The sequence below is a fragment of the Schistocerca nitens genome, chromosome 10 (genome assembly GCF_023898315.1).
Source record: "Schistocerca nitens isolate TAMUIC-IGC-003100 chromosome 10, iqSchNite1.1, whole genome shotgun sequence".
Taxonomy (NCBI): domain Eukaryota; kingdom Metazoa; phylum Arthropoda; class Insecta; order Orthoptera; family Acrididae; genus Schistocerca; species Schistocerca nitens.
Window position 1 is genome coordinate 212,111,904 of NC_064623.1, and position 26,336 is coordinate 212,138,239.

General features: G+C 42.2%; 1 protein-coding gene across 1 annotated transcript in view; it reads right to left on the bottom strand.

Moving 5' to 3' along the window:
• Positions 1-26,336, bottom strand: part of LOC126210579 (uncharacterized) — a 178,180-nt gene that overhangs the window by 43,294 nt on the left and 108,550 nt on the right. Inside the window, exon 3 of the mRNA XM_049939844.1 lies at positions 17,205-17,304. Within this exon, the coding sequence (XP_049795801.1) occupies positions 17,205-17,304 (100 nt within the window). The remainder of the gene's footprint in view (positions 1-17,204; positions 17,305-26,336) is intronic.

A 26,336-nucleotide genomic window follows, 5' to 3' on the forward strand; every position in this document is an offset into this window, starting at 1 on the left:
CCGATCGCAGAGATATGGTGTAAGACTCTTTTTACTCCAAATTTGTTTTAGGACAGAGGCTAGAGTCTCAATACTGTCTTGTTCTCTCTTCCGTCGGATCCGTTTTAGCGAACAGATGGCATAAAAGATGGCGTCTTATGATGTTATTCAAAATGAACTAAATTACACGAATATGAATATTTACTTTATTCATTTATACTATTTAACTTGCTCCTTGTTTTCATCTATCAATTTTTAATGTTTATCAGCAAGTTTTGATTGTTTGTCGACTTAATACGTTGATGCAATAAATCGGCCACCATTGTTGCAGTCTTAAGTTCTCAAAGCGTGTTCCAGATAACGAACCTATCTTCATTCAGTCGGATGATAACGAACTCCAATGTCAATTTATGAGCCTCATTTTGTTGCAAACTTAATTCTGACTCACAAAATTAATTAATCATCTTTTTACGGTCATGCATCATCGTGTTAAATATGGGCTTACAACATAGACTTCGCCGACTTTCGTCGTTCATCTCATCATTTTGCTTTTTATATTCTGTATAAACAATATTAGCAATTTACTAAACGGAAAGTGCGATTATATGCTGAATACAACTTGCACAGCTGTTTTTTCATAGATATTAGCCTAGATTGCTTTTTAATTCATTCTACTGTTGCGTAATATTTATTTCGACAAGCCGGTAAGTGCACGTATTTAGTGCAGGAGGCATTTGCTGATAAACCCCCTGCAACAGCTGTACCTCATAGTAGTGCGACTTATTGAGAAATTCCGAGAGATGTGTTAGATACCGAACTAACTGGAAGAGCACCTAAAGTAACTGAACAGATATTGTTCGATATTTCCGTCTCTTTGCAGTAGAGACCAACAAAATAATTTCACAAGTTGACTCAGGAAAAAGATACCGGGTTTGTAACCGCCGATAAAGCGATTAGGCAAACGTTGAAATTGTTCGCTAATAATCTGATAGCAGAGCAAGAATGGAAAGACGCGGATCATCAAAAGCAAATCCCTTAATGGAAATGGTTTACATCTGTTATTGAGAGGTATACCATTGTTATTTTGGATGTTAGTTTGCATACAAACGAGGCCTGGTCCCACCTCTCTGATCATGTGAACACAAAAAAAAAAAAACACGATTATGGTCTACGGAGAATCCTCGTGCTGTGCTTGAAACGCCATTGAATGATCAGAAACTTTCAGTGTGGGCAGCAGTATCAAGACTGCACATTATTGGACCTTTATTTTTTGAAGAAAGTGTGGACAATGAACATTATAATTTAGTCGCCCACGATTTCTTTTTGCCTGCTAAAGGAAGACGAAATCATCTTCTCGTGGTTTCAACAGAATGACTTTACTGCACACGCAGTTAACAACACTATGCGTCCTTTGGAAGATTTTTGAAGAACGTCTCATGTCAAAACAACTATAGCCCCGTTCTCGTTGGACCTTACTCTGATATGCTTTTTTGGGGGGAACACCAAAACTTGAATCGTATCGCAATCGTCCATGCACGCGCTTTGAGTTAAAAACTAAAATAATGTGGAACACAACAACTCTGGGTTACTAATGTTTCCTTTCAATTTTGCTGTTACGACGTGTTTTTTCCTGTGACGCAAAGATTGTAAGTAATTGGATTACTTCTAGTGTTCGATTCCTAAAGCAAAGACGCTACGTACAGGCAATATATGAAAGCAACGGATCATAATCGTAAACATAGGTATATAGTGGGCCATAAAATTACAATCACATTTCAGGCAGTTACTTAGTTAGTCATGAATTATATCGAAACAAACTGAAAATGATGATATAATTAAGAACAAGAATTTTAAAAAATTAACGTCTGATAAAAATTAGTTTCGTAATTTAGGAGACTGGAAAAGCACAGAGAACCCATAAATTGCATTACAGTGAAGCGCATGGTGAAGTCGTACTATTGTAAAGTAGGATTAATTTTACTATTAATTATTGAAGCTAACGGGAGAAGAGTAGAACAGTTGGGGTTTTGAGTGAGGAGAAAGTAAAAAGTAACAGAAAAACAGGAAAATGAAACGAATGACAACAAATACGAAACAGCAGCATGAAATGTGGGGAAACCGACACACTGAATTCTAAGAGAAAAGTATGCAGCTAACGAAAATCCACAAAAAATAACGAGTATTGTAATCGATAACTAGAATTAACCTATATAGGTAAAGTCCAGTCACCGATTCCAAACATTCCATGATTCGTGTGTAAATAATTTTTTCAAGGGTTGTAGGCACTGAAATGTAATAGAATTTCTACGTAAGTGCTCTCTAAGACTATGAAATAACAAAAATTGGAATCGGTAACTAGAACTGCAGGAGTTAAGAGAGCACTTACAAGTTCAGAAATGCTATTAGCCAACATTTTAGTGCACACATCCGCTGAAAAAAACGATCTAGTTAATGAACCATCGAATGGTTGGAAATGGTAACTAGAATTGACCTCTGTAGGAGGTAGGTTCAATTTCCAAATTTTTCTCTTTCCCATAGTAGTGGAGAGAGTAGTATCAAATGTAGAAATCCTGTAACAATTTACGGCGCACACTTGTTCTTTAAACGGTCTGAACAACGAACAGTAAAATTATTGGAATCGTTAACTAGAATTAATCTATACAGGGTGTTACAAAAAGGTACGGTCAAACTTTCAGGAAACATTCCTCACACACAAATAAAGAAAAGATGTTATGTGGACATGTGTCCGGAAATGCTTAATTTCCATGTTAGAGCTCATTTCAGTTTCGTCAGTATGTACTGTACATCCTCGATTCACCGCCAGTTGGCCCAATTGAAGGAAGGTAATGTAGACTTCGGTGCTTGTGTTGACATGCGACACATTGCTCTACAGTACTAGCATCAAGCACATCAGTACATAGCATCAACAGGTTACTGTTCATCACGAACGTGGTTTTGCAGTCAGTGCAATGTTTACAAATGCGGAGTTGGCAGATGCCCATTTGATGTATGGATTAGCACGGGGCAATAGCCGTGGCGCTGTACGTTTGTATCGAGACAGATTTCCAGAACGAAGGTGTCCGGACAGGAAGACGTTCGAAGCAATTGATCGGCGTCTTAGGGAGCACGGAACATTCCAGCCTATGACTCGCGACTGGGGAAGACCTAGAACAACGAGGACACCTGCAATGGACGAGGCAATTCTCCGTGCAGTTGACGATAACCCTAATGTCAGCGTCAGAGAAGTTGCTGCTGTACAAGGTAACGTTGACCACGTCACTGTATGGAGAGTGCTACGGGAGAACCAGTTGTTTCCGTACCATGTACAGCGTGTGCAGGCACTATCAGCAGCTGATTGGCCTCCACGGGTACACTTCTGCGAATGGTTCATCCAACAATGTGTCAATCCTCATTTCAGTGCAAATTTCTCTTTACGGATGAGGCTTAATTCCAACGTGATCAAATTGTAAATTTTCACAATCAACATGTGTGGGCTCACGAGAATCCGCACCCAGTTGTGCAATCACGTCATCAACACAGATTTTCTGTGAACGCTTGGACAGGCATTGTTGGTGATGTCTCGATTGGGCCCCATGTTCTTCCACCTACGCTCAATGGAGCACGTTATCATGATTTCATACGGGATACTTTTCCTCTGCTGCTAGAACATGTGCCTTTACAAGTACGACACAACATGTGGTTCATGCATGATGGAGCTCCTGCACATTTCAGTCGAAGTGTTCGTACGCTTCTCAACAACAGATTCGGTGACCGATGGATTGGTAGAGGCGGACCAATTCCATGGCCTCCATGAGTTTCATTTATGGGGGCATTTGAAAGCTGGGCATTTGAAAGCTCTTATCTACGCAACCCCGGTACCAAATGTAGAGACTCTTCGTGCTCGTATTGTGGACGGCTGTGATACAATACGCCATTCTCCAGGGCTGCATCAGCGCATTAGGGATTCCATGCGACGGAGGGTGGATGCATGTATCCTCGCTAACGGAGGACATTTTGAACATTTCCTGTAACAAAGTGTTTGAAGTCACGCTGGTACGTTCTGTTGCTGTGTGTTTCCATTCCATGATTAATGTGATTCGAAGAGAAGTAATAAAATGAGCTCTAACATGGAAAGTAAGCGTTTCCGGACACACGTCCACATAAGATATTTTCTTTCTTTGTGTGTGAGGAATGTTTCCTGAAAGTTTGGCCGTACCTTTTTGTAACACCTTGTATAGGTTCCAATATTAGTCATTTTTCCACAGAAGTTCAGAGAACAAGTACAAATGCTGAAAGCCTATTGAATTTCACTGCCAACACCTGCTGGAAAAAGTGGCCAAGTTATGTATCATGGAATGATTGGAATAGTTAACTAGAATTGAGCTATATAGCTTAATTCTATAATTTGTTCATCATAAGAATAAACCTGATGTAAACATACACAAACGCAATGATTGGTCAGAAGCCGTAGCACACGTACACTGGTGTTGTTACGCTCTTGGAAGTAGCTCCTACTTATGTATTAGGTATCTTATTACTAAGTTACGTTAAATGAAACTTTAAGATATCCAAATGTATTAACAGCCATCAACGGTTATCTTAGTCACGCTTTAGCTATGTAGTATTTATTTCAAAAATCGTGTACAGTCAAGCCTCTGCAGCGTTGTGCTCTGATTGTTGAGCTGTTAATGCGCAGTATGAAAATGGCTGACGCTGCTTTCTGTTCCGAAGTGAAACACGCGCGTGGAACACGGTTAAAAAGTGACGAGAAATAGGCTGTTCTTAAAGTTTTTCACATATTTACGGAGAAGTTCTCTCAGCATTGTATATAATGCAGTTGTTTAACAAACTCAGATTGAACGTAGTATCCGGTATGGTCTAGTGGTTGCGGGCACTGTAGCTCAGCGTGTTCGGTCAGACGGCTAGCTACCCTCTGTAATTAAAAAAAAAAAAAACAGAGTTAAAGAATCAACGATCAACTTAAAAGGATGTCATGTAACGGCCGGCCAGATCAAATGAAACGAACAATACAGAACAAAATTAAAAACAAAAACAACATGTGGTGCAGTCGGTAGCATAATGGAATGAGAACCAAATGCGGTTATTCGTGCGTTGGTTCAAATCACACCAGTATCATTTTTTTCTTCGTTCAATTTGAAATACCTGCATTTCGTTATTATAAAACTTATCATCATTTTTTATGAATAATTCACGTCTTCTTGTTTCTAATTACGTATTGGACACGAAATTCCTGTTTCCATTTCAAATACAAATTGTTAACTATCGACATTTTATGAAAGACTGTTCATAAGAGATATTTAAATTAAGAAAACATAACAATTTAATTTTTAAGGCAAAAATGAGAAATCAAATCCTCTTTATTTGGACTATGTCCATCGTTTAAACCACAGAGGTAGATAAGTGTTGTAGAAACATGAAAATCGATCATTTTCACAGCATCGAGCACATCATAAAATGCTGCATTTTTGCAGTTGTTACTGTACCATTACAATATGAACCCAGCAGTACTGATCTGGAGCCGAGCTGCGGGATTTGTCCCGAGAAGTGACGAGACTGTTACGCTGCCAGACGTACTGGAACTAACGCACACAGCTTTTTCACACGTCACTGCCGAACGCTGGCGGGGTATAGCACGACTCGTCGTGAAAGAAGAAGAGAAAATGCTGCGCCTGTTTGGGTTCGTGGCTTCTGTTGTTCATAGACTCGTTATCAACACAGCAGGTGACACTTCCATAACTCACATGTATTTCTCGGATTCTGATAAGGATGCAGCTAAGAGATTGCCAGACGACTGTAAGTAATACCTTCCGTGGCTTCAATATTTAACTATACGGGGAAATCCTTCAATACTCTCTTATGTTACACACAGATTATGCAGAAAAATTACTCTGTGGTTAAGACAAGAATTTTCGTCACTCTTGTTTTTAATTACAATAGATTAAGGAAAGTCAAACCTACGTTTCTAGCATTTGTAGACTTAGAGAAAGCTTTTGACAATGTTGACTGGAATACTCTCTTTCAAATTCTGAAAGTGGCAGGGATAATATAAAGGGAGCGAAAGGCTATTTACAATTTGTACAGAAACCATATGGCAATTATAAGAGTCGAGGGGCATGAAAGGGAAGCAGTTGTTTGGAAGGGAGTGAGACGGGGTTGTAGCCTCTCCCCGATGTTATTCAATCTGTATATTGAGTAAGCAGTGAAGGAAACAAAAGAAAAATTCGGAGTAGGTATTAAAATTCATGGAGAAGAAATAAAAACTTTGAGGTTCGCCGATGACATTGTAATTCTGTCAGAGACAGCAAAGGACTTGGAAGAGTAGTTGAAAGGAATGGACAGTATCTTGAAAGGAGGGTATAAGGTGAACATCAACAAAAGCAAAACGAGGATAATGGAATGTAGTCGAATTATGTCGGGTGATGCAGAGGGAATTAGATTAGGAAATGAGACACTTACAGTAGTAAAGGAGTTTGCTATTTGGGGAGCAAAATAACTGATGATGCTCGAAGTAGAGAGGATATAAAACGTAGACTGGCAATGGCAAGGAAAGCGTATCTGAAGAAGAGAAATTTGTTAACATCGAGTATAGATTTAAGCGTCAGGAAGTCGTTTCTGAAAGTATTTCTATGGAATGTAGCCATGTATGGAAGTGAAACATGGACGATAAATAGTTTAGACAAGAAGAGAATAGAAGCTTTCGAAATGTGGTGCTACAGATGAATGCTGAAGATTAGATGGGTAGATCACATAACTAATGAGGAGGTATTGATTGGGGGAAGAGAAGATTGTGGCACAACCTGACTAGACGAAGGGATCGGTTGGTAGGACATGTTCTGAGGCATCAAGGGATCACCAAATTAGTATTGGAGGTCAGCGTGGAGGGTAAAAATCGTAGAGGAAGACCAAGAGACGAATACACTAAACAGATACAGAAGGATGTAGGTCGCAGTAAGTACGGGGAGATGAAGAAGCTTGCACAGGATAGAGTAGCATGGAGAGCTGCGTCAAACTAGTCTGAGGACTGAAGACCACAACAACAACAACAGTACGTTAGCTAAAAACGGTAACGTGTTGTGGTTTCCTTATAGTCGTATAAGGAGCGTATTGTGGGAGATTTTCTTATAAAATTAAATGATATTCCAAGCTGTATTTCCGATCTGGTCGTCTCTTTTTACGTGTGAACTACAGATGGCCACGCCACTGCAGGCTAGCTGCACCAGCTGACCGGCCAGTGCTGTCCATGTTAAACGCGTCGGTAAACCTGTTGTCCCGTATTATCGCTAAGTAGATGTGTGCGTAACGCAGAGCACAAAACGTACTCTTATTATCGTACTTGACAGTACTCTAGATAACTTGGCTGCAGTCTGCGTGAAACGAAAATCCAATGAAGTTCTAGCAAACGCAGAATAATACATAATGCAATGTTTACATCAGCTTTATTCTTATGATGAACGGATTATAGTTACCGAGGCCAGTATTTGTTACACCCTACCTTTAGTGAATTTTCGTTACTTGTGCACTAGTCCCGTTAGATTTAATAATAATCATTAAAAATTAACTTTATTTCACAATATTATGACTTCATCATGCGCTATACTGTAATTGATTTAAAGATTCTCTGTGCTTTTCCTACTCGCGTAAATCACGATAATAATTTATTTCAGACATGTATACTTCTCTTTTTCTGTTATTTATTTTCGATACCTTCAGTTCTAGACTAGATGATTGATCGATGCGCGGGGTAGTCGCGCGGTCTGAGGCGCCTTGTCACGGTCTGTGGGGCTCTCCACGTCGGAGGTTCGAGTCCTCCCTGTGACATGGGTGAGTGTGTTGTGCACAGCGTAAGTCAGTTTAAGTTAGATTAAGTAGTGTGTAGGCTTAGGGACCGATAACCTCAGCAGTTTGATCCCGTAACACCTTACCACAAAATATAAAAAAAATCTCGTGAGCTGTGGTTGTAATTTTATCGTATCCTAAATTCATTTGTTTACGAATATGATCAGCTGCTTTCAAAGATTGCCTCTATGTAGCCTCTCTACCTTATTGTGACGTCATTGCTCAAAGCCGACGAGTGGAATCGGACACTAGAATTGACCCAATAATTGTGCTAAAATTTCCCTTATGAAATGCTAAAATGTTAAACTGTCTTTCTACTTTAAAATTGAATGAATATGAAGTGTAAGCTAGTTGTATGTAGAGACGCTGGCCTCGTTAGTATTATACGTTGTTGTCAAAGAGTAAAACGCAGTTCCAATCACATTATCGCTGGGCATGCTAGCGCGCCAGTAGTTCAGCGCAGAACGGTGTTGAAGATGCAAGTCGCGTGCGGAGAATGATGGAGAAAATAGCGGCGGGGCCTGTGTGTTGAGACATGGCCGTAAGGCAGCGGTGCAAAAATATATGTTGAGGCTGAATGGTTCGGCGGAAGATTGATGTGGCCAGCCACAGCATAAGGTATTAAGCTGCGATAGTATAGTCACTGCAAGAGGGTACCAGTTGACACGAAGAGTTCCGTAGTTCCAGTTTCGATTGTGAAGCTGCATGAAGAAAAGCTTGTGCCAGACATTGTCAACGAACATTTTCCTTTCACACACCGATAACGGCTGAACACGAAGTAAGATCTAACCAATTATTTGATCATACCTGTATACGGCTATGATTAAAAGAGTAACAGTAAGTAAAGTTTCAATTGTTTGTAAGACAATAATTAACCAAAGTGCTTACATCTAGTAATTTGAACTTTAATTTCAAAAGCAGTGCTTAACCACGTAAATCAGTAAAATCATTTTACGAATTTGGCAAACTTTTACAATTGAAAATTAGCTTTGCAGATTACGTAACTATGAATTACAAGAAAGTGATTATTGAACGTGAACCTAATTATTACGATATTTTCCAATTTAAATGACTGTATTTGGTAATCATTAAGCATAAATGCCTTTTGCGCAAAACTAACAACAATAAACATTACAGTGAATGACGCCCCGATTTTTGCAATTTACGTAACCATCCGCAGCTAATGGAATTTTATTGCTCTCTGTTCATGACTAAATTGCTCCATGCTTTACGATTTAACTGAAAAGTATTTTATCACTGACATATCTATGTGCATCTGTGCTAACGTAATATTTAACAGTTGCCTGGTAACAAACCAAGTATTGTTACATAAGTTTACCGGTAACACAAATAGATAAATACAGAAACAGTAATTTTGTCCACGTAATGAGCTGGCAACCCTTAATTTTCTTTATTCGTTAACTAAATTCATAACACTTTTTCCAAATTTTGCTAACTACTGTGATACAGTTTCAATCTTTATTTTCATTTTACTTTAGCCGAAATACATTTTCTTATCGTCATTGCTAGAAGCACTGAGCATTGGTGATTCGGTTATAGCCATACATACAGTCAGTTCCACAAGAAAGTGTACGTCATAATTTTAAATGTTGCGTGCGCAGCGACATTTCTGGTAGTGTTCACGAATGTGTAATCAATACACTTTTGCACAGTGTATAGATAAACAGTGTGAGAGCTGAATGTTTCGTCGGTTGAGCTTTAAAACGAGTGAAAAATATCCGAAGCGTCACGAGTCATTGTTTCTTGTAAATCATCCAAAGGGGTCAAAGCTGTCATGTGGAACTCCCACTATAATTCTTAAAACATCAAAAGACATCGTTGCGAAGTGGGTCAAACAATATTTAGAGGTTGGAAACATGGATGATTTGCCGGTGCCAAGCTACAATAGATAATGGCGGGAAATTGGATTAACTATTAGGTAATTGTGATATTAGTAAGAACATGTTTCTTCATGTAAACAAATATTTATAATAGTGTCTTTTACTTCATACAGACAACGGCGTCCCCTTTCTCGTGGAACTACTGTAGCTACATTTCGCGGATTTCATTTGTTCTGCACGGTGAATTTAAATACTAATTAACCGGAAGTGTAAATGGTTGTTGTAAACTGCCTACGTGAGAAGCATATCACAATCTGATCTGCAGAAAGTATTTTCCAATAAAATTAAGCGGGTCAAGACTTGAATAGGAGCCTTTGGACCTCATTTCCAACATAGGCTGTAACTGTACAGCAACTTTCAGAACACACTGTGCTCTCAGAGTAATTTGCAACGAATCATTTACACATATTCTCGTCAGTTTCCAAATAAGAAGCGAGCTTAAGGACTTTTCTAATTGAAATTAGAGGTTGACTGTGGAGAAGAGTTTAATCATATTTCACGCGAGCGTCCGGCAAGCGGTGCACGGCAGAAAATGGGGTCGCGAAGCCGCCAGGCCGGGGAGCTGCTCGAGGTATCGCTAACAACGAACGGACAGAACAGACGAACAAGTAGGGGATGTATTCTCTCTCATCCCCTACTTGTTCGTCTGTTCCGACCGACCCGGACACGAGGCAAGCAAGCAAGAACTGAGGTGATAAACATAGCGAGACAACAACAACGCAGGAACACTCCAAACAACAACAGTACGTATCTCAACACACGGAATTGGAACGCGGTACGCACACGCGAATTACGCCAAGTGCCAGACTGTCGGGGTAGCGCCGCGCAGCCACTGAAATACATCACCGCGGAAAACGCGATTGGCCGTGGACTTCACGTGGAACGGAGAATGGTGCACTCGCTATTGAGAATATTCGGCAGTTTTTTCGTACACACAGTCTGTGCTGATCAGAGGCGAATATTAGAGTTAATCGGAGGCAGAATTTGTGGAAGGGTTTGGTTTGTGGTACGCTCAACTGCACGGTTACCAGTGCCTGTACAAATCCCAACCTTTGCTCAGTCCAATCTCGCCCTTTAATGAATGATGATGAAATCATGAGGACAACACAAACACCCGGTCATCTCGAGGCAGATGAAAATCCCTGACCCCGCCGGGAATCGAACCCGGGACCCCTTGCTCGGGAAGCGAGAACGCGACAGCGAGACCACCAGCCAGCTGCGGACATTTTGTGGAAGAAGTCAACCGCCATCGTCATCCTTGCTACTGCTCCCCCCAGCTATTTTCTCGCGGTAATAAGCGAACCTGCAACAATGTTTTTAAGTTGATTTTCAAGCCAGAGAAGCGAGTTTTGATTGAGGCACAGAGATTACACAGAATGAAATTATTGGACTTCGTTGACGGGCACATTATTTTATGTGGAATTATAAAACCACAAGCATGCGCTCAACCAGCAATTAAACTCATCAAATAAGACGCTACATCGCTTGGATGGAGTAACACATTGTTACATTATTAAATGTTACCCAGGAGATGATTTTTGTGGTGTCACCGCCAGACACCACACTTGCTAGGTGGTAGCCTTTAAATCGGCCGCGGTCCGTTAGTATTCGTCGGACCCGCGTGTCGCCACTATCAGTGATTGCAGACCGAGCGCCGCCACACGGCAGGTCTAGAGAGACTTCCTAGCACTCGCCCCAGTTGTACAGCCGACTTTGCTAGCGATGGTTCACTGACAAATTACGCTCTCATTTGCCGAGACGACAGTTAGCATAGCCTTCAGCTATGTCATTTGCTACGACCTAGCAAGGCGCCATTACCAGTCACTATTGATGCTGTAAAACATGTACCGTCAAGAGCGATGTTCACCAATTATGGATTAAAGTTAAGTAGTCCAGAAGCTACGTACGTTTTTTACTAGTCTCATTTCCGTGTCCTGTTCCAGACCTCACGCCAGCCTGCGTGAGCTTAAACGCGTGCCTTTCGGCTTCCTCCTAGTGGATTGGCTGTCTTGCCAATCCACAACAATTTTGATTTTACTCGTGCGCAAAGCTGTGTACTTTAGAACAAATTTTGTGGTACTATTGTGTTATTATTTCATAATAAAGTTATTTTTTTAGTCTCACGAGGATTATTCTTTCATTCGTGCTACTTGTGAAGCTAGAACCACGTAGGCCTACGTTCGCGGATATACAGGATATACATTGATGTGAAAAGGATTAAAGTAACTTATGCATGATGTGTCACTGCGAAGAGACATAGCTCCCGGAAACTTGTGCCGTATGTAGAAAGAACTGCCGCAGTGTAGTACAGATGGTAACTATAAGAAATACGCAGTGACACGAACAGAAACGACATTTTTATCCAAAGTTTGTAATTGCAGTTCAGTCAGTACGATTTATGACAGTGGTCCGGAGGTTACTTTTGTCGGGTTGCCCTCCATTCAGAGGCTGTTGCACGCAGCAACTATTATTGACCTGTAAATAATAGATTTCAGGTATTAGTTGTCCTTTTGAAATTTTATTGGCAGATCTAGATTTCAGCTAGAAACTAGCCATTCTCAATGCACTATCATTTTTGATCAATGCATGTAATGCCTTTTGGTCGGGCTTCATTCACAGTTCATTGAATACTCTGAATATTCATTGAATATACATTGAATAATTCAATGAACTGTGAATGAAGCCCGACCAAAAGGCATTACATGCATTGATCAAAAATGATAGTTCATTGAGAATGGCTAGTTTCTAGCCGAAATCTAGATCTGCCAATAAAATTTCAAAAGGACGACTGATACCTGAACTCTATTATTTACAAGGTTACTTTTGTGTCGTTGTCGCTGTAGGCTTGTACCATGGGAAGCAAGGAGAGGACGTTATTGGTGGCTGGTATCCTCCATCTATAACCAGACTGCATGCATATAAACAGGTTTCTTTATTCATAAGAACAGAAAATTACTGAACTCCAGATGGTCGAGGTGTTGTGGTGCAATCTCTCTGTAACAGACCACGTTAGCCTCACTGCTGGTGAAGTACACAAGTCCGCTATGTACACTACTCCGGTCGCTATGTGCTTGCTGCAAGTGACTGGGCTGCGACTGATGTCTCAGCGGCTCACTGGATGACAGGCTGTTACTGGCGGAGCCCTCCGGTCCCATTCGGGAGGACGACGGTTCAATGCCGCGTCCGGCCATCCTGATTTAGGTTTTCCGTGATTTCCCTAAATCGCTCCAGGCAAATGACGGGATGGTTCCTTTGAAAGGGAACGGCTGACTTCCTTCCCCATCCTTCCCTAATCCGATGAGACCGATGACCTCGCTGTTTGGTCTCCTTCCCCAAACAACCCAACCCCTCCGGTCTGCGGCGGCGATCTAAATACATCTACATCTACATCTACATTCATACTCCGCAAGCCACCCAACGGTGTGTGGCGGAGGGCACCTTACGTGCCACTGTCATTACCTCCCTTTCCTGTTCCAGTCGCGTATGGTTCGCGGGAAGAACGACTGTCTGAAAGCCTCCGTGCGCGCTCTAATCTCTCTAATTTTACATTCGTGATCTCCTCGGGAGGTATAAGTAGGGGGAAGCAATATACTCGATACCTCATCCAGAAACGCACCCTCTCGAAACCTGGCGAGCTACACCGCGATGCAGAGCGCCTCTCTTGCAGAGTCTGCCACTTGAGTTTATTAAACATCTCCGTAACGCTATCACGGTTACCAAATAACCCTGTGACGAAACGCGCCGCTCTTCTTTGGATCTTCTCTATCTCCTCCGTCAACCCGATCTGGTACGGATCCCACACTGATGAGCAATACTCAAGTATAGGTCGAACGAGTGTTTTGTAAGCCACCTCCTTTGTTGATGGACTACATTTTCTAAGCACTCTCCCAATGAATCTCAACCTGGTACCCGCCTTACCAACAATTAATTTTATATGATCATTCCACTTCAAATCGTTCCGCACGCTTACTCCCAGATATTTTACAGAAGTAACTGCTACCAGTGTTTGTTCCGCTATCATATAATCATACAATAAAGGATCCTTCTTTCTATGTATTCGCAATACATTACATTTGTCTATGTTAAGGGACAGTTGCCACTCCCTGCACCAAGTGCCTATCCGCTGCAGATCTTCCTGCATTTCGCTACAATTTTCTAATGCTGCAACTTCTCTGTATACTACAGCATCATCCGCGAAAAGCCGCATGGAACTTCCGACACTATCTACTAGGTCATTTATATATATTGTGAAAAGCAATGGTCCCATAACACTCCCCTGTGGCACGCCAGAGGTTACTTTAACGTCTGTAGACGTCTCTCCATTGATAACAACATGCTGTGTTCTGTTTGCTAAAAACTCTTCAATCCAGCCACACAGCTGGTCTGATATTCCGTAGGCTCTTACTTTGTTTATCAGGCGACAGTGCGGAACTGTATCAAACGCCTTCCGGAAGTCAAGAAAAATAGCATCTACCTGGGAGCCTGTATCTAATATTTTCTGGGTCTCATGAACAAATAACGCGAGTTGGGTCTCACACGATCGCTGTTTCCAGAATCCATGTTGATTCCTACATAGTAGATTCTGGGTTTCCAAAAACGACATGATACTCGAGCAAAAAACATGTTCTAAAATTCTACAACAGATCGACGTCAGAGATATAGGTCTATAGTTTTGCGCATCTGCTCGACGACCCTTCTTGAAGACTGGGACTACCTGTGCTCTTTTCCAATCATTTGGAACCCTCCGTTCCTCTAGAGACTTGCGGTACACGGCTGTTAGAAGGGGGGCAAGTTCTTTCGCGTACTCTGTGTAGAATCGAATTGGTATCCCGTCAGGTCCAGTGGACTTTCCTCTGTTCAGTGATTCCAGTTGCTTTTCTATTCCTTGGACACTTATTTCGATGTCAGCCATTGTTTCGTTTGTGCGAGGATTTAGAGAAGGAACTGCAGTGCGGTCTTCCTCTGTGAAACAGCTTTGGAAAAAGGTGTTTAGTATTTCAGCTTTACGCGTGTCATCCTCTGTTTCAATGCCATCATCATCCCGGAGTGTCTGGATATGCTGTTTCGAGCCACTTACTGATTTAACGTAAGACCAGAACTTCCTAGGATTTTCTGTCAAGTCTGTACATAGAATTTTACTTTCGAATTCACTGAACGCTTCTCGCATAGCCCTCCTTACGTTAACTTTGACATCGCTTAGCTTCTGTTTGTCTGAGAGGTTTTTGCTGCGTTTAAACTTGGAGTGAATCACTCTTTGCTTTCGCAGTAGTTTCCTAACTTTGTTGTTGTACCACGGTGGGTTTTTCCCGTCCCTCACAGTTTTACTCGGCACGTACCTGTCTAAAACGCAGCGGCGAGAGGGCGTTGGCAGCGCGTTTCTTGTGAGTCTGTCTTTGGTCCCTATCGATCTTCTTGCAACCTCTTTGCCGGCAGGTGTGCTGGCGCCAGCTTCCGAAAGCACAATTACAAAAGGCGGGACATAGTTCTTAATTGATTTTGTGACTACCGTGGATGGCAATACTTGCTCTGTAACGTGCTACCGTGTTGACAACAAGGTTGTTAGGGAGTACTATTTGTGGCAGGGCGTTCCATTCTTCCTCCAGCACGGTTGGCAACTGGTGGATGGTCGTTGGTGCATGTGGATGTGCTGCAATTCGTTTCTGCAACGCATCCCGCATGTGCTCGAGGGGTTTAAGTTGGGGGAATGGCGAGGCCAGCTCATTTGCCGAATATCTCTCTCCATTTGTGCTATTCGATGCTGTTGCATACTGTCATTCATGAAAATAAAATCAGGGCAAAATGCACCGCTGAAAAGACTCACACAGGGAAGAAGTACAGCGTAACAATAACGTCGACCGGCGACCACACCGTGTTCAAAGGTGATAGCTGACCTATCAGAGCATTCACGTTTGACAATGTGTCTGGCTGTATTTAATCCTCCCACTTTCTGACATATGAGTGTGCATCCAGAATCTGAAAAGAGCATGTGGCCCTGCTCTTCCTTGGCCCAGTCACTACACCCTTGGTACAGTCAATATGGTGTCGGTGAGGTGTGTGCATGCCAATGAACACAACTACTGGCTGTCAGGCAAAGGAACTGCCCCCCCCCCCCCTTCCCATGCAATGGCTGTACCACTTTGGGATGTGAGACTGTGTGCCCTGCAGTCCTGTTAAATCTGATTGAAACTACAAGCCTTGTTTGACGTGAATCCCTTCTTACTTGTAGAACAAAGTAGCGGGCATCTGCTGCTCTAGTTGACTGTAGTCATTTGGACAGCAGTTCCTGTGGTTTGGATCGCTCCCAATTCACGTGAAACAGACCTGTGGGCAATACCTAGTTCCTAGGCTACACTCGTCATACTTCGCCCTTCTTCCAGTTTCCCAATGATTCTTCCCCATGTGAAGTCATCCATATGTTGTCTTCAGGCAGTTTTGTAATGAAGGACTCCATCACAGTGCAGCGTAACTGGTAGCTGATTGGCACACACTGTGTTTTTCCCGTTCCTTCAACTGCCTTGTATTCTGGAGCCAGCCACATTTGGCGTTACAGTCGCGCTGAGCTTACACCATGTGACGCCCAGCCTTCTGTGCACTACTGGAAGACCCTGGAAACGTGCTGCAATACTTTCGTTCATTTCCACCGAGCTGTTGATGTGTCATGTTACTTTATCTATTTGGTTCTAAGTTTTGCAGAGACGAGGACGAGGGCATCCACTTGCATGGCCTCCTCGTTCACCAGATCTCAACCCGTGCGATGTCTGGTTATGGGGCCATCTCAAAAAGTCACGTGTATGCAGAGCCCATTCCGGATGTGGGGACACTGGCGCAACGAATTCCCGCTTTCTTTGACGCTGTTCGGATACAGCCTGGCCGATGTGAGCGTGTGAGACAGAACATGCTACGGCACGTACACGCATGTGTTGAGGCACATGGAAACCATTTTCAGAACACAATGTAACTGTAGCTGCCTGGTACAGTGCGTATTGTACCGAAATCTCTTTAACAATGTACGATTGAATAAATGGTCTCTAGAATTTCCAGTCATAACTTCATTAGACCTTTTTTGTTCCTTATCCTCTCATTGATCAATCCCTATAGTTTGTACACGGTGGGAAAAAAATCACCCTGCATTCTAATAAAATAAAGTAACATTTTATGTCTTATAGGTCCATTCAGTCTCCTCCGAGAGCAAACCAAAGACCCTGCCGTTCTGCCCGCGAGTGTACTCGTGTAATCCCCAGTCACAACAAAACCGTCTGCACCTATTCACTTTATTCGTGTCTTCTGCGCATCTGCGAATAGTATATGTTTGTGTTTGTGCTTCCTTTGTGTAGTACAGTGACGGGAGAGGAGAGTTACTCTTTGGTAATCGTAAATTTATTAACAGACACTGAGGAAAGGATCTCAAATTAACCATAGACATACGGCAGATGCATTAGGCAGCCTAGGCATGCGGTTGCCACTTACCGGACGGGAGAGGACCGGTGATGTGATCACCGAAGAAGAGAGTGCTCTTCTGGTTGTTGAGGATGTACAGCATGCCAAACAGTACGGGGCCAAAGAACACCTGCGACATAAAGACAAGTTTGTGTTATCACCACGTCCGTGAGTGGAATTCTCATTTTATAAAACTGGAATATCTTCTGTATACGGGCTTCACCCTCCCTGCGACAACAAATTGCTTTTAACAATCGATTGGAGAGTCGTTCGTTTTTTTTTTTTCGTTTCAGTTTTTTCTGTCGAATAAAGCAACAGAATGCAGCTTGTATCTACGGCCACGTTGGCTATATGGATGTTTTTCACTCACTCTCCGGGTTTGTGTGGTTTCACTCAATGTGAGACAGCCAACTGATGGTCGCATCGGCTGCATGAATGCTTCCACTCAGTCCCTGGGTAGGAGTGCTATAATTCACATACTTGTTCAGGTTTTTCGGTTGTACGTAGCAATGACTAAGGAGCTAGCTTTATGAGAGACAAATAGAGCATCTTATTTCAAGGTGAGGTGAACAAAAAGTACTGTATGAACCGTCCTGGCAGATTAAAACTGTGCGCCGGACCAAGACTCGAAGTCGGGGCCTTTGCCTTTCGCGGGAAAATACTGTACCAATGGACCTACCCAAACACGACTCACGACTCTTCCTCACAGCTGTTCTTCCACCAGTGCCTCGTCTCCTACCTTCCAAACTTACCGCATACGAGGTTTGTCCAGAAAGTAAGTTGCGATCGGTCGCGGATTGGACACCACTGAGAAAACCCGGCAAAGCTTTGCACAGATGTGTTGGGCAGCATTTCTAGTATGCCCTTGCCGGCCGCGGTGGCCGTGCGGTTCTAGGCACTTCAGTCCGGAACCGCGTGACTGCTACGGTCGCAGGTTCGAATCCTGACTCGGGCATGGATGTGTGTGATGTCCTTGGGTTAGTTAGGTTTAAGTAGTTCTAAGTTCTAGGCGACTGATGACCTCAGTAGTTAAGTCGCATAGTGCTCAGAGCCATTTGAACCAGTTTTTTAGTATGCCCGTCGATCGTTTCGCGTCGCTCTTTTCAGTTTTGAGTGAACAGTGAGCACGTAAAGGTGCGTAGGGAATAGCGTCTCCCACCAAGTATGAGGGTCTGCTTAGAGATTTCGCGCGTGTCATGCAGCCCACATAACACAACTGTCGAGCAGTTCCTTCTTCGTGCCAATTCTCGGCCGCACACTGTAGGGGCAATGAAGACGCTCCTGCAGCGTTTCTGATGAGAAGTGTTTGATCACCCACAATACAGTCCGTAATTCGCTCCCCCTGAGTCTCATCTCTGCCCACAAGAACCGCTGCCTAGGAAGGCAAAATTTTTCCACACACAACGAGCTGCAGACCAGTGCAGATAACTGGCCGAAAGCACATGTAACGCCGGAAATGCATATCCTCCTATTTCCATCTATTGTACTGTAAATTTTATGCTTATTTTTGTTAACTGAATATATGACATTTCTGTGTCTTTACATATTGTACTTGTTTTACTATATATATATATATATATATATGCATTTATGTTGGTTTGTTTTGTGAACATTATTTGTATTTTTACGCTGGGTCTTGCCTAGGGAAAACTGCTATCGAACGATTACATCGATAGGTCGGTGAAGAATCAAAGTGTGTAGGATCTTTGGTAGTGGGAACTCTGCCGCGTGGAGCGCGGGCAGAGGGAGAGTCTGGCTGGAGTAGCGAGTGGAGCAGGTGTGTTGTGTGACGCTCCCGCGAGTTGCCGCGCTTTCGGGGTTTGGTAGCATGTAATTGCGCTCGACTTGCGATGATAGTTTCTGACATGGTGTCGCGGACGGGAAGCATTAGCTGGCGCACATCAAGAGCCCGTTTCGTCTGGTGACCGTGTCGAGAAGAAGGCGCGCCAACATCCAGCTTCTGCAACAGCGACGGCCGACAATGAGTGACTGTCGCCACCTCCTCGATCGACGGCTTCAAACCTGCAATCAACCAACGAGGAAGACTAAAAGCACGTAAAGTTTCAGAACTGTATGGCAGACCTCAGCTCTTCAAATTGTTCCATTTGCCTCGCAAAATTACAGCAACTTAGCATGAACCTTTGTTGCTCATTGTCCCAATTGCATTGCCAAGCAGGGTCCCTTCCTTTTCCGAAATGAACCCGAGTGCCGTTGAAATTCAAACGCCAGCATTAAAATAATATAATTAGATTTCACTGCTTTAATTTCGAAGTTCAGTTAAAGTATTCATAGCTGGCTACAATATTTAGATTACACGAGCACAAATTAAGAGTGCGAGTTTTGTTAGCATATTTTAGCTTACCTGTGACTGCAGCTCAGCTTGGTACGTACTAAATTTTACTATTGTTAATTGTTCAGAATCATTTAATTCAAGTTCAAAGTTAAATCTCTTGTTTCTAAATTGCGTAGAGTCAAGTTGCTTTTGAAATGATTGTTGAGGTAGTCCAAGGCTAACCGTATTTTACTGGATTTCGATGTGCTTCAGAAAGAAAGCTCACTATTAACTTCAGTCACTAAATTAACTTTCGATTTTCCGGTTTTATTAATTCTTTTGCTAAATTAAGTCAGAGTGTAGCGAAATATATTACTTCTGACAAACTTTCAGTTTTCACACTACACGTGTCAACCTTCAGTTGCCACGCTTCTAGTGCTAATTATATGTGTAATAACCTTTCTTTTTTCAGTTACTATAGTAATTGTCCTTAGGACTGGCGACCGTGATTTCCCCCAAATCTCAAATATCTAATTACCGCTAGTTAATTGTTAACGTAACGGCCGCACATTTACTTTCTTTATTAACTTTACCCCTTTTCAAAATTAATTTCCACCAGTTTCATTTGCATTTTTCCTTTCATTTAGATGTAACCCTTTCCTCCATCTTTACCGACAGATTAACTTCGGTGACGATTGCTTTCCCAAATTTCCATTAGGTACACGCGGTTTAATTTTTCACTGTCATTAAGGTCGATAAGTGAGGGGGAGGTTACACACAGGCGGCTGCTTTCTACGAGGATATTGAAAAGTTGATACAACACTACGACAACACTCGGAGCAGGAGCGGTGACTATCTAGAGAAGTAGGAGGAAGGTGTACTTAACTGTTGCTAATAAAACGTTTCTGGTTTTCACTGTGGTTTGCATTTCGCGACTGATCGGAACTTACTTTCTGGATAACCCTCGTATTTCCAAAAATTGACCAAATGCGAGTACAACTCGCGCACGGAGGGTTCCGTACAAACTTAATTATGTGTGTAGACAGTTAATCCATTTTAACCTCACCGCCTCTCTTAAAATGAATTGAAATTACGTAAAATAACTGCCAAATGAAAATATTAACTTTCTGTAAAATCTGACTTGAAATATTAGCAATGACGACAACGTGAAATAAAGCTGGGGCCTCTTTTCATGAAATACCGTTTCCTTGATTCTATTGTTAATGTTTTCACATAAATTATTAAACGATTTCAGTAGCAACTTCGAAATACATACGGTTCACAGTTAGCTTGGAAGGCAGTTCTTTTGGTAATGTTGACCTTGAAAGTTAATTCTGCTTACTTTCGGAAAAGAAAATGTAATTTGCCTGGAATGGCTCTCAAAAACTACCCGGATCAAAATAAAAGCTTCCTTGTGTAATTATTCTGCAATTGCTAGATTTGTAAGAAAAGGAGTGGTATTTTAAATGAAATAAAAATGAATTTAACTGACACACACATTTACATTTGGTCGTCACAGAGACTACTCGATTGTAATCACGGAAAAACAAAAAAAAAATATTTTAAATGATTCCTGTACATTTAATTATTCGGGGAATGTGATTAAATACTTATTCTCCAGATAAGAGTTAAAGCTGAACTCCAAGCCAAGTTAGCATCAAATGAAAGCTAGCAGCCGGTCGAGGTGGCCGAGCGGTTCTAGGCGCTACAGTCTGGAACCGCGCGACCGCTACGGTCGCAGGTTCGAATCCTGCCTCGGGCATGGATGTGTGTGATTTCCTTAGGTTAGTTAGCTTTAAGTAGTTCTAAGTTCTAGGGGACTGATGACCTCAGAAGTTGAGTCCCATAGTGCTCAGAGCCATTTGAACCATTGTTGAAAGCTAGCACTATTCAGAATCGAGTGAGCTAACCAAGCGAGCGGGCAAAATGAGCAAAAATTGAGATCAAAAAGTGAGATCGAGGACCCTTGTACAATGGTTTTTATAATCATTTACGTCGATGATCTTTGTACATTTAGAGATTACATCAATAGCTGCAGCTCTGGTATCTCTGATACAATTCATATATCCCTAAGGTCTTACACTTGGTGTTTGCCCATTCTACAGTGTTTGTTTCCACATATTTACATTAATAAAACTCAGAGAGAAAATTTGTAAAGTTCGCCTGTGACGTCGTACCATCCCCGGAAAGGAGAACATTGATGACATTTGGCTGTTATCCATAACGGTACTCGTAAGATATTGGTACTGGGAATTGCAAGACAGTACCAAATCCATACAGCACTTACCGTGACTATCCTGGACATACAAGAAGAAGCGTGCAGGGGACTTCATTTATATGCAGTAACATATAGAGAGAAGATTCATTAACATATTTTAATTTACTTACTAAAATATAAGTACGGTTTACGTTTTACCCTTGCATGCAGCAATAATTCTTTCAATATGTTTTTGTCGGATGATAAGTGCAATCTAAGTTCTAATGGCAAAATGATGTTTTTATGTGATTTAATTACAATTAAACAATTTTCGGATTTGTTCCGTTTACTTGTATTGTGAAACCTTGCTTCTTGCCAAATTTCATGATTCTAGATGATGGGACGTAGACTATAGGTTTTCATGAGTGAGTTTGCCAGTATCAAAACATGTGACATAAATGACCGTATCTAACTGCATTCACTTGGAAGCTTAAATGTTTTGCTGTTGTTGTGGTCTTCAGTCCTGAGACTGGTTTGATGCAGCTCTCCATGCTACTCTATCCTGTGCAAGCTTCTTCACCTCCCAGTACCTACTGCATCCTACATCCTTCTGAATCTGCTTAGTGTATTCATCTCTTGGTTTCCCTCTACGATTTTTACCCTACACGCTGCCCTCCAATGCTAAATTTTTAATCCCTTGATGCCTCAAAACATGTCCTACCAAGCGATCCCTTCTTCTAGTCAAGTTGGGCCACAAGTTCCTCTTCTACCCAGTTCTATTCAATACCTCCTCATTAGTTATGTGATCTACCCATCTAATCTTCAGCATTCTTCTGTAGTACCACATTTCGAAAGCTTCTATTCTCTTCTTGTCTAAGCTATTTATCGTTCACGTTTCACTTCCATATATGACTACACTCCATACAAACACTTTCAGAAACGACTTCCTGACATTTAAATCTATACTCGAAGTTAACAAATTTCTCTTCTTCAGAAACGCTTTCCTTGCCATTGACAATCTACATTTTATATCCTCTCTACATCAACCATCATCAGTTATTTTGCTCCCCAAATAGCGAAACTCCTTTACTACTTTAAGTGTCTCATTTCCTAATCTAATTCCCTATGCATCACCCGACTTAATTCGACTACATTCCATTATCCTCGTTTTGCTTTTGTTGATGTTCATCTTATATCCTCCTTTCAAGAAACTGTCCATTCCGTTCAACTGCTCTTCCAAGTCCTTTGCTGTCTCTGACAGAATTACAATATCATCGGCGAACCTCAAAGTTTTTATTTCTTCTCCATGGATTTTAATACCTACTCCGAACTTTTCTTTTCTTTCCTTTATTGCTTGCTCAATATACAGGTTGAGTAACATCGGGGAGAGGCTACAACCCTGTCTCACTCCCTTCCCAACCACTGCTTCCTTTCATACCCCTCGACTCGTATGACTGCCATCTGCTTTCTGTACAAATTGTAAATAGCCTTTCGCTCCCTGTATTTTACCCCTGCCACCTTCAGAATTTGAAAGAGAGTATTCTAATCAACACTGTCAAAAGCTTTCTCTATGTCTACAAATGCTAGAAACGTAGGTTTGCCTATCATTAATCTAGCTTCTAAAATAAGTCGTAAGGTCAGTATTGCCTCACGTGTTCCCATATTTCTACGGAATCCAAACTGATCTTCCCCGAGGTCGGCTTCTACCAGTTTTTCCATACGTCTGTAAAGAATTCGCGTTCGTATTTTGCAGCTGTGACTTATTAAACTGATAGTTCGGTAATTTTCACATCTGTCAACACCTGCTTTCTTTAGGATTGGAATTATTATATTCTTCTTGAAGTCTGTGGGTATTTCGCCTGTCTCATACATCTTACTGACCAGATGGTAGAGTTTTGTCAAGACTGGCTCTCCCAAGGCCATCAGTAGTTCTAATGGAATGTTGTCTACTCCCGGGGCCTTGTTTCGACTCAGGTCTTTCAGTGCTCTGTCAAACTCTTCACGCAAAATCATATCCACCATTTCATCTTCATCTACATCCTCTTCCATTTCCATAACATTGTCCTCAAGTACATCGCCCTTGTATAGACCCTCTATATACTCCTTCCACCTCTCCGCTTTCCCTTCTTTGCTTAGAACTGGGTTTCCATCAAAGCTCTTGATATTCATGCAAGTGGTTCTCCTTTCTCCAAAGGTCTCTTTAATTTTCCTGTAGGCAGTATCTATCTTACCCCTAGTGAGATAAGCCTCTACATCCTTACATTTGTCCTCTAGCCATCCGTGCTTAGCCATTTTGCACTTCCTTTCGATCTCATTTTTGAGACGTTTGTATTCCTTTTTGCCTGCTTCATTTACTGCATTTTTATATTTTCTCCTTTCATCAGACAAATTCAATATTTCTTCTGTTACCCAAGGGTTTCTATTAGCCCTCGTCCTTTTACCTACTTGATCCTCTGCTGCCTTCACTACTTCATCCCTCAGAGCTACCCATTCTTCTTCTACTGCATTTCTTTCCCCCATTCCTATCAATTGTTCCCTTATGCTCTCCCTGAAACTCTGTACAACCCCTGGTTCTTTCAGTTTATCCAGGTCCCATCTCCTTAATTTCGCACCTTTTTGCAGTTTCTTCAGTTTTAATCTACAGTTCATAACCAATACATTGTGGTCAGTGTCCGCATCTTCCCCTGGAAATGTCTTACAATTTAAAACCTGGTTCCTAAATCTCTGTCTTACCATTATATAATCTATCTGATACCTTTTAGTATCTCCAGGGTTCTTCCATGTATACAACCTTCTTACACGTTTTACACCACCAAAATATCGTAGACGAATTTGATAAGCCTACCCGTTACAGAGAAAATGGGGTCTTAACATACGGACAGATAGGCAGATAAAAAATGGCAAAAATTTTTTTCTTGTTATATAATTACAAATTAAGAACAGTCGCATTTTTACCTTTGCTTGCACTGTTAAACCTTATTTCTTGCCAAATATCATCATTCTAGGCCACCAGGAAGTTCAAAATGGTTCAAATGGCTCTGAGCACTATGGGACTCAGCTGCGGAGGTCATTAGTCCCCTAGAACGTAGAACTAATTAAACCTAAGTAACCTAAGGACATCACAAACATCCATGCCCGGGGCAGGAGTCGAACCTGCGACCGTAGCGGTCTCGCGGTTCCAGACTGCAGCGCCTTTAACCGCACGGCCACTTCGGCCGGCTGCCACCAGGAAGTATCGTATAGGATTTAATGGGTGAGTTTGTGAGTGTAAAACTTTGTTACATAAAAGTCAGCTTGATACATCTACCCATTTCCTGAGAAAAACGGATCTTAATAGTGAGACAGACAGGCAAACAATCAGATGGACACCAACGAGCTGGGTAGCGTAGTGGTTGGCACACTGGACTCACGGTCGAGAGGAACGACGGTTCGAACCCTTGCCTGGCCATCCTCTGTTAGGTTTTCCACTTAAGGCGAGTACTGGGATGGTTCCTTCGAAAGGGCACGGCCACTTTCCTTCTCCATCCTTACCTATCCGAGCTTGTGCTCCATCTCTAACGACCTCGTTGTCGATGGCACGTTAAACAGTAATCTCCTCCTCCTTCTTCTCCTCCTCCGGACAAGAAAGCGATCTTTCCAAAATTGAAGTAAAATTTAAGTAAGTCTCCGACAATAAACGCCACTCTTTCGAAGGCTTCTGCACACCGTTTACTTCGATACAACACGTCCAGGGGATGCTGCGCGTTCACATGCCAGTTGCCTTGCAGTACTAGGGCGGTACCGTTGTGCCCTTACAGCCAAATAATGGTTCTCTCTTGTGAAGGCACATGTGGTCGGTCCTGCCCTTTGCAACTGTCCTGCTTTCTTTCTTTCTATGGCCCTCCACCGTAGAGTGTCTGGTAGGCGCCTTCTCTGTGCCATACTTCACCGCCTGCGACTGTGTACACAGCAACTCTGGATGTGGGGCTACCTGGCAAACACCACCTCGTTTCATAGGTGCTCTGACATCATTGTTGGCATGCTCACGCGTTTCACCCAAGTCTTGTCACCGGTTACGATACGATCCAGTAATGAATCACCATGTTTGTGGTAGGACTCCAGAAATGTCAACGTTGCCCCCTTCCGATGTTCTTTATAGTGCTCTGTAAGCATTTTGAGCACCCATCGTGCACAAAATTTGTGGTAGCCTAGCTTTTGAGTGACAATTTCAAACAAAAAAGTCCGTAAAACTTGTGGAAAAGAAAGCGAAAGCTCCGTTATTGTGAAGGGAAGGTTTTCAGGAATCGTTTCATCAACTTTAGCGACAAGATCGTCAGTCACAATGCTCGGGCGTCCACTCTTCTCTTCACCATGAACATTGGTTCGGCCATTTGTAAACCGAATGCACCATTTCCTTACGGATCACTCACTTTTTACTTTGTTTCCGTACACTTCGCACAGTTCACTCTAAATTTATATGTGTTTTAGGTTTTTTGCGAACCGTATCACAGACCGCACCTCAGAACTGGAGGGATTTTCGATTCCAGCGCACATTTCAAATTCGAATATCGAAAAAAATCAGACGGACAGAGACGTTCTCGCTGTCACGGATGGATGCCGACTGAGCTGCCGAGCACGCACATACCAAAATATACGCGATCGGCGCGCGCCTAGCGGCGTCAGACGCAAACGTTCCCTACTTTCTGAATAGTCC